Source organism: Oryx dammah, unplaced genomic scaffold, assembly GCF_014754425.2.
Source record: "Oryx dammah isolate SB20612 unplaced genomic scaffold, SCBI_Odam_1.1 HiC_scaffold_22, whole genome shotgun sequence".
NCBI lineage: Eukaryota > Metazoa > Chordata > Mammalia > Artiodactyla > Bovidae > Oryx > Oryx dammah.
This window is the reverse complement of record NW_024070206.1, coordinates 61253744-61264570: the sequence shown is the minus strand read 5'-3', so window position 1 is coordinate 61264570 and position 10827 is coordinate 61253744. Positions and strand designations below refer to the sequence as shown.

Here is a 10827-nt window from a genome sequence, read left to right as displayed (position 1 = left end):
GCAGGCAGGACTCACCAGACACTCTGGAGTCGGGAGTGGGACTGGAGTCTCTTCTCCACTGCCGTTGGCATCCAAAAATCCTAACTGCTGATTCAGTAACTCATGTGAGGTTGACATTTCTCCTCTCTGTTATCAGGCTCTTAAAAACAATTTATCTCTGTGTTTTCATTATTAAATCCCTTTTCATTCTGATGAAACACCTTTGGTCTTCAAATACCTAGAAGTTTGGGGTTTTTTTTAAGATATTCTTTTTTTCCATTTATTTATTTGGCTGCACTGGTTCTTAGATGCAGCATGCAGGACCTTTAGTTGCAGGATACTATCTCTGGGTTGCAGCCTGTGGGATCTAGTTCCCTGACTAGGGATCAAACCTGGGCCCCGTGCATTGGGAGTGTGGAGTCTTAGCCACAGGACCACCAGAGAAGTCCCTAGAGGTTAAGATTTTAAGTCTACTGCTACTTCCATTTTGGATACTGATGACTGTGAGGGCATACCCAGGACTTTGGGGAAACATATTTCCCTGGTCTGTGGCATGTTTCCCTCGACACTGGGGAGATGGGTACCAGTTTCGGATGGACTATTTGAAGCCATAGACATGAGGAGGACTGCACCCTTACACCTGCCCGTTTTCCTTCTTGGTCTCTGTCTGTAACTAGTCTGTAGCCGTGTACACATAGGGAGTGTGCACTTCTGCAGCTGGGCCTTCCATGCAGACATACCTCTGCTGGGCTGTGCACACTCCCAACACCCTCTCCACGAGACCCAGCTGTGGCTCAGGGAAGGTGCAGCCACTCTGACTGACAGAGCTCTTTAAAGACTTCACAGTGGGGCCACATGGTGTCCTTTCACTGCCAGGATACGGCCACGAAGTGGGTGAGGGAAGAGCCGCGGTGCCCACCTCACAAATAGAGAAAGCCGAGGCTCAGCTGAGAGGACAGTCCAAGCTTGCCTAGACCCAGGCCCCTCATGGGTGCCTGCAGGACGCACGACTCACAGCTCTGGACACCTCACTGAGGCAACCAGCTCAGTGATTATTAACAGAACCGCATCTTATGTCGGGATTGTGGGGCAAGCGTGTACCTTGCGTCTGCCAGCCACAGACAGCCTCCCAGTGAGGCCTCCCAAGGCTCCATGATCCCACGGGCCAGTCAGGTCAGGAAGCAAGGGGAGGTTTTCAATCAAGCTTCTGGACTTTGAAGAGATTTTCCCATTGGAAGACTTTGCTAGGCAAGTTGATTGTCTACACTGAACCCACCCACAGGCTTGAAGCCCTCAAGGACCTTGTTCAAGTCTCAGCTGGATGCTCAGCCTCCACGCGCAACCAACCAGTGTTCCCAGCCTTTCCTCCTGCTGACCGCACCAACCGACAAGAGCCTGCAACAGAGGAGAAGAGAGGAGAGGAGAGGAGAGGAGAGGAGAGGAGAGGAGACGAGAGACGGGCAGGAAAGGCTGCAGAAGGCCGGGGGTCACTGACAGCGCCGAGCAGACACGTGGCGGGGCTCTGACCATAGGCCACCAGCATGGCAGAGCTGACCGCTGCTCCACCAAGTCCTGTGGCCTCAGCCTCCTCTCTCCCCCACCCAGGGAGCTGCTCATCTGCCCTCAGCCTCTTTCCCTCCTTCTTAGAACGTTTGGGCGGGAGCACCCTGTGAGCACGCCCAGAGCTGCTCCTACCCCTGGGAGACAAGCGGCAGCAGCAACCTGCGACTGTCCTTGGGGCCGAAAACCTGCATTCAGCTTAGGAAATTTCCCTTGAGAGAAAGTCAGCACTTCTGTACACAGTTTGTTCTGCTACTTGCCCAGTGTGTATCTTTGACATTTTTTGGTTCTACCTGGAATGTATGAGACTTCGTGTAGATGACAGGTTGATCCCAGTCCTTTCTAGCTATCAGAACAACGCTCGGGCTCAGTGTGCTGTCTGGAATAGTCTCCTCGTGACTCTGCGGAAATCTCTCAGCATTTCTTCTGTCTGCCTGCTTACTTCACTTGTTCTGGAACTCAAGTTCTGGCCAGCCTGCTGTTTCTCTTAAGAACAGGGACTGTAAATCACTGCCTCTCTGATCATAGTCCCTGGCATCCAACAGCATATTTATTAAAAGGAAATAAAAATTAAATTTTAAGTACTACAATTTTGCAATCTGTATTGAAGAGGTTAGAGATATGTGTGCTTTATGGCCTAGTATTTTCATTTTTAGGAGTTGATTCTAATGAAATCAGAAATAAGTAAATTCAAGAAACAGACAATTATATAAAATCTAAACACTGGAAACATTCTAAATATCCAATAATGAAATGATTAAAATTATACCTGTATTCAAATATTAAAAACAATGTTTTCTAAGAACATTTAATGAAAATGCTTTTTATATAACATGAGGTTAAAAAAGATCAAAATTTTTAAGATATATCAATATATATGCAGAAAAAGAAATAAAGATAAAATATACCAAAAGGTAATAGAATTGATTGCTAAGTAGTATGGGTGATTTTAACTTTTTCTATTTTGTGTTTGAATTCTCCAGATTTATTTCACAGTGAATTTATGGGCTTCCCTGATGGCTCTGTGGGTAAAGAAAGAAAGTGAAGTTGCTCAGTGGTGTCCGACTCTTTGCAACCCCATGGACTGTAGCCTACCAGGCTCCTCCATCCATGGAATTTTCCAGGCAAGAGTGCTGGAGTGGGTTGCCATTTCCTTCTCCAGGGGATCTTCCTGACCCAGGGTTCAAACCCGGGTCCCCTGCATTGCAGGCAGACGCTTTACTATCTGAGCTACCAGGGAAGCCCCAGTGGGTAAAGAGTCTGCCTGGAATGCAGGAGACAATGGAGACGCAGTTAGATCCCTGGAGTGGGAAGATCCTCTGGAGGAGCACAACTCCAGTATTCTTGCCTGGAGAATCTCACAGACAGAGAAGCCTGGCAGGCTACAGTCCATAGGCTTGCAAAGAGTCGGACATGACTGAAGCAACTTAGCACAGCACAGTGCATTTTAACAAAGGTACAGTAGTTAATTTCACATTCTATTTCCTGTCATTTTATTTTGTGAATGCTGATCAATGCAGTATTCCCATATATTAGATCTTCATGTTGGCATACCACCCTTTTCATTATAAAGGTTCATTGTGTGTATGTGTTCCAAAACATAGAGCCTTTTACTTAAATACCATGTAAGAGATTCCAAAGTCTTGTGAAGAGTTTATAACAACTGAGTAAACTTAACATGAGTAAGGAATAACATTATCCTTTAAAAAAAATTTTTGTCCATCTGATTTTTTTTAATCCTCTCATCTGCGGTTTCTCATTTCCATTAAATAGGGTAATGTCTTTGTCCCTAAAGCCACATAATCTTAAATTAAGAACCCCATTTTCTTTCACTGTTATTTTAAATTTCATCCTTTTTATGTCACTTTGTTGTAGTTTTATCTCCTTTACCATTTTTGACTGGATATTACTTAATGAACAAATCTGAAAGTCTTAAAATAGGTGTGTTTTATCTCATTCACGTTTATAGGCATGCAGATTATATATACTCTCGGTTCCTATTTAGTTTACGTTGTGTTTTCTGTCTGTGGAACTGCTTCCTGGCTGCAGGGGCTCTGCACTGCAGTCTGCAGCCCCTTCTGCTGCACAGGCACCTTTAGCTGCTCGGCAGCATGTGGGACCTTGGCTGCCTGGCCAAGGATAGAAACCCCGTCCCCTGCATTGGAAGGTAAATTCTTAACCACTGGGCCACCAGGTAAGTCCCTATCTAAAGAATTTTATAAGTATCTCACAATATGTTTGCATTAGTTTCACACTCTATATATACATAGAATGTTCTGAAAGTTTGGAAAGGCTATATTTTTGTTCTAATTCTGTTTTTGATTACATTTAAAACCATAAATTTAACTAATACACCCCTCTGTATGTGTAATTAGCAAGTTTGTATTTCTTCTTCCTTTTTCTCCTATGAATTCAACTAAGAAAAAGTGATATATAATCTACTGAATTGGGTTGTAAATTTGTGTAGCACGCTTCGCAGCACTCTTGAAGCACCTACTGGTCCTGTGTTCTTGGCTTCATCAGAGATTCCTCAAGAGCGAGGATTTCGGTTTCCGCAGCCCCGCTTCCAGAGCGCTCCAGACAGGAAGCACCCAAGACATTGCTCACACCTGACGACGTCTTTCTTCTGTTTCTCGCTTCTACCAGCCCTGGCAGAAGTCTTCCTTCTCATCAGACAGGCCTATGGGTGCTTCTGACCCTTCCGAACCCTTTACCTTTGGCCTGTGCTAGACTACGCCTTAGGATGTTGCCTCTCTGCAGAACCTCTGCCCAAACCACCTACCACCTGGCAGCTCTAACGGACAGATGGACCACGGGGATCAGGCCTCCGTGAGTCCAATATCACCCAAGACAACGTTAAAAATCAGCCAAAACAGACCCCTTTCCTGGACGACGGGAGGATGCTAACAAAATCTTGGCAGAAGCGAGCAAGGGAGAAAAAGTGTGGACGTCCCGGGCGAGTCAACCGGGCTTCTCTCCCCGGCTCTTGATTTTGCTGACGGGAGTGAGCACCCACCCGGGAGCGGCGTCCTCGGGGGCGGGCCCGTGGGCGGGGCTCGGGGCGGGGACTGGTGGCGGCTTCTCCGGGGGCGGGCCTACGAGCCCTGGGTGGGGCGTCGGGTGAATCCTCGGGACGGGGGCGTGTCCTCCAGACTCGGAGGGTGGGTCCTCAGGGCGCGAGGCTGGGCCTTGAGGCTCGTGGGGCCAGTCCCCGGGATGTGAGCCGGGTTTTCTCAGCGCCGGGCCAGTCCTTAGGGAACCGGATTAGCGGCGGGTCTACAGGGCGCCGAGCGGGACGTGGGCCCTTGGGGCTCGTGGGGCGGGTCCTCGGGGCTCCGGGCGGGTCCTCGGGGGACGGGTGCTCTGGGCCCGGGGCGGGGACTGGCGGCGGGTATTCTGGGCGCTGGGCAGGGATTGGTGGCGGATCCTCCTCCGGGCTCGGGGCGGGACGTGGGTTCTAGGGTATCGGGGGGCGGGTCCTTGGGGCGGCGCGCGCCGCCGTACCCCGCTCCTCCCGCGCGCGGCCCCTGGAGTGCCCAAGGCGCGCGGCCAGCCCTGCTCGGGCCGCTGCACTCGAGCTGCCCCGCGGCCGAGCGAGCGCGGGCAGGGGCCGGGGCCGGGGCCGGGCCGGGGCCGGGGCCACGGCGGCGGGTGGCGCACCCAGGGTCCCTCTGCAGTCCCCATAGCGAAGAGCGAGGGCGAAGCCAAGCCTAAGCGGGGCCGGAACCATGAACCGGAGTTTCCACAAGTCTCAGACCCTGCGCTTCTACGACTGCAGCGCGGTGGAAGTCAAGAGCAAGGTGAGCCGGGGGCCGGCAGTCTGCGCAACACCCCCCCCCCCCGCCCCACGAATGAATGGGCACCCCGAAGGGGACTGGGCGGCGCGAGAAGGGCCGGCGCCGACCACAACTTCGGAGCGCGGCGCGCGTCCGTGAGATGAGCCGGGGTCCCTCAGTCCTTCCCGCCCCTGCGCGCGCACAAAGCCCGGCAGCCCGGTAAGGTTCGGCTCGAGCCCCGGCGCTCGGAGGGCCGCGCGGCCGCCGGACCCTTCGCGAGAGTGGCTCTTTTGTTCCACAAGCCGGCGGCGATCCGGCGCACCGCGCGGTGGAGGGGCGATGTTTCCGGGGCGACCCGGGGGCTGATCGGATTCGGGGCCCTGGAGGAGCCTTGGGGGCCCGGGCCGGGGAAGGGCCCTGGCTGCGCCGCCTCCTTCCAAGCGGAGGAGCCTCGGAACCGGCGAGGGGGAGATAGATAGGCAGCGGGTCCTCGATCCTCGGACCGGACCCCAGTCCCCAGCACGGCCCTGCGTACCAGCCCCTCAGCCTCCCGACGCGCCCCAGGCCCAGATTCCCCGGGCGCGCCGGACCGGCGGCCCCTCCCGCTGCCCGCGCCCGGGCCCAAGCGTGCCCGAACTTGCGGGTGGCTGTGCGCTTTGGATAATTGGCTGATAGGATCTGGCGCTTCTGCCCGTTGCGGGGGCGGCACCTTCGCGGCAGAAGCTTTTGTCTGCGAGGGTCTCAGGGGTGGACCTTGCCGCAGATGAAGAGCAGCAGTTGTTCAGGGTCCTGGAGGAGGGGGCCTCGGGCTTACTGCTGCCTAGGATCGGCTTTCGCCCTTTCTCTGCGCTACCCCCGCCCGGCTTGGTCAGGCAAGGAGGAGAACCTGAGTGGTGGCAGAGGGGCCAGACCCGAGGGTGGGCTCTGACCTCCAAATCTGCACACTTGGTCGCCGGCGTGCGTGTCCTGGTTTGCTCTCTGGGAAGCCTAACCCGATGGCCCCTGTCTGGGCTGCCCACACCAATCAAGGTGGGGTCCTTTGGCAAAGGATTTCCAGGGCTTCCTCCGAGGATGGGGGTTCTCTGCAGGAGTCCCACAGAATGAGTTGTGGGATTTCATCACATCTTGTTGGGCAGTCTATTTATGAACCCTAATATCTAATTACCTCCAATGCTAATTCTGTGACCCTGGCCCAGCACTCATCTCTTTTTAGCCCCAGAACTCTCCACACCCCCAATCAAAAGTGACCTCTGTGAGTTGTGTGGGGGGAGGAACCAACAAGCCTGAGTGGGAGCACCAAATAACTGACGTTTCTTCAACTCAGTGGGAATGTGGCTTCTTAGAACTCATTGTCCCCTAACAATAGCCACTGAGCACCCATGGTGTTTCACTTTAACTATTCGATATCATCATAGATTAACAGGCAGTTGTGAGAAAGAACACAGAGGCTTCCCCACAGGTACCATCTTGTATCACAGTGTCACATCCAGGGCCTTGCGGTGTTTTCAGGTTGCAGTTTGTCATGCGTGCATTCCTGAGGCCCAGCAGTCTCCATGAGGACCACTTCCATCGCGAGGGGACCTCCTGGCAGCCTTTCACCCCTGCAAGGTGGCGGTTTGGTTCTAAGTGATGAATACCCCAGGCTGTTCACGAATCTCACTGGCCGAATTCCCTGGGCTCTGCAGCCATGGTGGCAGGCAGCTGCCTGACCAGATGCTACTCCGGAGGGCTAGCCCTGGAGGAAATGCCCTCACCAGCCTTTATCCTGCAGTCGTGCACTCTGGACACGGCGGACCCCTGAGGCCTGAAGAGTAAGAGTCTGCCTTTGCCTCTCCCAGGGAACTGGGGGCCATGGGTGTTCTGGTAGTCCAGTGGGTTACCTCAGGCTGCCCCTCCTCCTTGACCCCCAGTGAAGAAGGAGGGCTGCCCCATGGCCCGAGCCTGGGTTCAAGGTCAGATGCAGTGACTGCTCCGCCAAGGGTGAGTGACAGAGGGGCAAAGTTTTGGTTGAATTTGGGAACAGTCCTGGAGGGCCACACCAGGCTGGGCCCTGCTGGGCTGGCTGGTTATACACACAACACCACTGCCCCAGGCCCTTTTGGATAAGGTGGCTTGCCTTACTATTTGTCCAGTGGGGCCACGTGGCTCCCCCTTCTGTACTACGCTCTCACCCACCCACGGAGTCCATCTCTGCAGGGAGCCTTATTCTAGCTGCTCTTGTCAAAATATGGGAGGCAAACCATTATGACAGTGATGTCTTTATCCAATCTAAATGGTTCACCATAACACCTGGATTTGCATGTGGAGAAAATCATGCCAAAATCCAGCCAGTTCTACCACCCAACCTTGTGAGCTTTCAGGCAAGTCATTTAACTTTTCTGAGCCTTAGTTATTTCATCTGTACAATGGTCATTGAACCTATTCTGGTAGCCCGACAGGATCAAATGAGGCAATGAATGGGAAAGCACCTGTAAACTGCAGAGCACCCACAGTTGTAAGAGCTAAGCATTGCAGATCAAGACTCTGTGGCATTTCAGGATATCAGGTCTGAAAATTGCCTCTGATCCTCTCAGAATTGTTGGTGTTAGCCTTTTGCCACAGCTGGTCAATTCCCAAAGCCTTAAGACAGAGAAACTGTCTAGATCTGGTGGCTCTCCCCCATCAGATAGCCCCTAACTCTACCCAGCATTTCTGTCAAATAGCTGTGATTTGTCTGTTCCTCTCCCAGCCAGCTGCATGCATTTCTGACTCCCCAGTTCTGGTAACGGGGCTGCCATTTGACACTCAATCTGACTTTTTCCTCTCTTCCCTGAAGACCTACAGTGGGAAGGGGCTATGCAGATGTCTGGGGAGAATGTCTCAGGCCAAGGGGAGCTGTCTGGGCCCTTCAGAGGGATAGCAGGAAGTCCAGTGCTGGGGAGGAGTCTACAGGGTCCAAGTAGTTGGAGTTGACTGGCTGTGTGAGGGGAAGACAGAAGGCCACACCGGCCATTTTGAGCTCTGTAGTAGCTTTCACATGTGACTGTCTCATCAGCCCCACCAGCATCTGCATGTGCCTGGAAAGTCTAAAGGAACACAGCTTCCCCATCTCCACAGTGTGCTCTACACTCCCCCCCGCCACCCACCCCCACCTGGAGACCCTGCCTTAAGTGAGGTCCATGGTGTCCCAGCTTCCTTAGCAGGCAGGTCTCTTCTGTCTTCTCTTTGGCCTCTGGGGCCCTGGTTATGTGGCTTCCCGCACCTGAAGTGTTTTCTCCAAGAATCAGCGCTATCCTGACATTCCTCCTGCCAAGCCGCCTGACGTCTTTGCAGGCAGAGCATTCTCCATCCCGCACCCCTTCCCCACGTTTCCCTCGTTTTGTGGCCTTGGTACTGGTGATGGGGGCCCAGGGCTATATGACTCACCCGTGGCCTCTGGTGTCCAGTGTGTGGGGCGAGAATAACACCACTAAAGGTTTTAATCCAGTTTTGGCTGCTTGGTTTAGATACTGAAAAGTGAAAGTCACTCAGTCTGACTCTTTGCGACCCCATATACTCCAGGCCAGAATACTGGAGTGGGTAGCCTTTCTCTTCTCCAGAGGATCTTCCCAACCCAGGGATCAAACCGAGATCTCCTGCATTGCAGGCAGATTCTTTACCAGCTGAGCCACAAGGGAAGCCCAAGAATACTGGAGTGAGTAGCCTATCCCTTTTTCAGCACATCTTCCCAACCCAGGAATTGTACCGGAGTCTCCTGCATTGCAGGCGGATTCTTTAACCAACCAAGCTATCAGGCAAGCCCTGCTGCTGGAGGCTTTCTGTATTTTAAACAAATACACTATGATTGTGGAAGATGTGGGAACCGCAACAGGCACAAAGAGGAGGTCATTCTCACATTCTGAGCATGGGCGCATGGCCTTCTGGCCCTTTATGTGCATCTGTACATGCAGATGTCTTCGTTGGACAGAATCAGGGTCATATTTTATAGGTGTATTTTTCAGTAGCCTTCAACGTTCCACTTTCAACTTAACAGTGAAGTGTTGTGTTTTCTTATGTCATTCATATCTTCAGAAGACATATTTTTGAAATGACTACATAGTATTCCATCTTATATGCGAACCATAATTAACCTAACCAATATCCTATTTGGATTATTTTCCATTTTTTTAGAGTAAACAATGTTGTGAATAACAACTTTGCATTTAAACATTTATATAAACAGTACATATAGAATGTATATCATATAAAGTATATAAAGCATGTCAGGGATTGGAGAAGGAGATGGCAACCCACTCCAGCACTATTGCTTGGAAAATCCCATGGACAGAGGAGTCTGGTGGGCTACAGTCCATGGGGTCACAAAGAGTCAGACACGACTGAGCACGCCAAGTTATTGATTCTCTTACTTCATTGCAGGACTTTTATTATTTCTTTAGGACAGATTCTTAGAAATGAAATTACTAAGTGAAACGTATGCAAATTTTTAAGACTTTGAATACATATTGCTGGATTTTCTTCCAGAAAGTCTCTTCTATAAATGTGTACACCCTGCTTCATGTCTATCCCCTCCCTCCCTCTGGTATACCCTCCAGTACTGGGTATTTTCTTATTCTTTTAAAATTAGATAAGTGAAACACTACCCCACTGTTTTAACTTGTAGTCTTGGGTTATTGGTGAATAGAATATTCTTATATGTGTTAGGTATCTCTATGTGTATTTTTAGCTGCCATGTTCTTTCCTGCGTTCTTTTGTCAGTGATCTTATTTTTCACTGAGTTATGGACCTGCTCATCCACAGGAGATTTTCCAATCAGTGCAGATGCTGCTAGGTGTCGGTGCACCCTGTGGTCCCAGATCTTGTCTCTGCCTGGCCATGCCCTTCCATCTGGGGCTGGAGCAGAGGCCACGCCCTCCCCACGCGCTGGCTGGGCACTTGCCTCCCGTGGCCAGTTAAGAACCGCCTGACATGGTTTGACTCACCTCTGTGTGTGGCTACACCCTTTTAAGACTCTGGTTTTGTTGTATCATGCACGTCTGTGTTTAAACAGGTTCGGTGACTTGATTTGGGAAGTTGCGTCCAGAGGAGACTGTTGTCAGAGACCCAGGTGGGGAGTGTCATCTGGTGGGCATGGATGGTGGTGCTGCCCACACCCTGTGAGCAGCAGAAAGCCCCTGTGGACCTTCCTGGGGGTACCCAGTTAGCAGAGGTTCCAGCCATTTCCTGGGACTTGTGACATTTCAAATAGAGGGGTCTTCCAATTTTAGGGCAGGGAAGGCATGTCAGGGATTAGGAGATGCAACCATTCAAGTTGCTTTGAGGAGTCAGAAGGTTAGGGTTAGGGTTAGGGTTAGGGCTACTGTTTGTGAATCAGCAGAAAGAGAGCAGCATCTTGCCCCTTTCCCTCAGAGGGGCCTCCTGGACTTTTAGAGGCAAGCAAGGAGGGAGCCTGGAGTGACATCAGAGCATGGCTGAAATGGACCTCAGGGGCCAGGGAGCTAGAGTTAGAGTCCAGCGGGCTGCTTAGCTGCTTACT

At 51.7% G+C, this 10827-nt stretch overlaps 1 protein-coding gene across 1 annotated transcript in view; it reads left to right on the top strand.

Annotated features, from left to right (window-relative positions):
- Positions 1–5094: 5094 nt before the first annotated feature.
- PARD6G (par-6 family cell polarity regulator gamma) overlaps positions 5095–10827 on the top strand; it is a 74410-nt gene continuing 68677 nt past the window's right edge. The window contains exon 1 of the mRNA XM_040264410.1: positions 5095–5339. Coding sequence (XP_040120344.1) covers positions 5268–5339 — 72 coding nt within the window. The 5' untranslated portion in view covers positions 5095–5267. The remainder of the gene's footprint in view (positions 5340–10827) is intronic.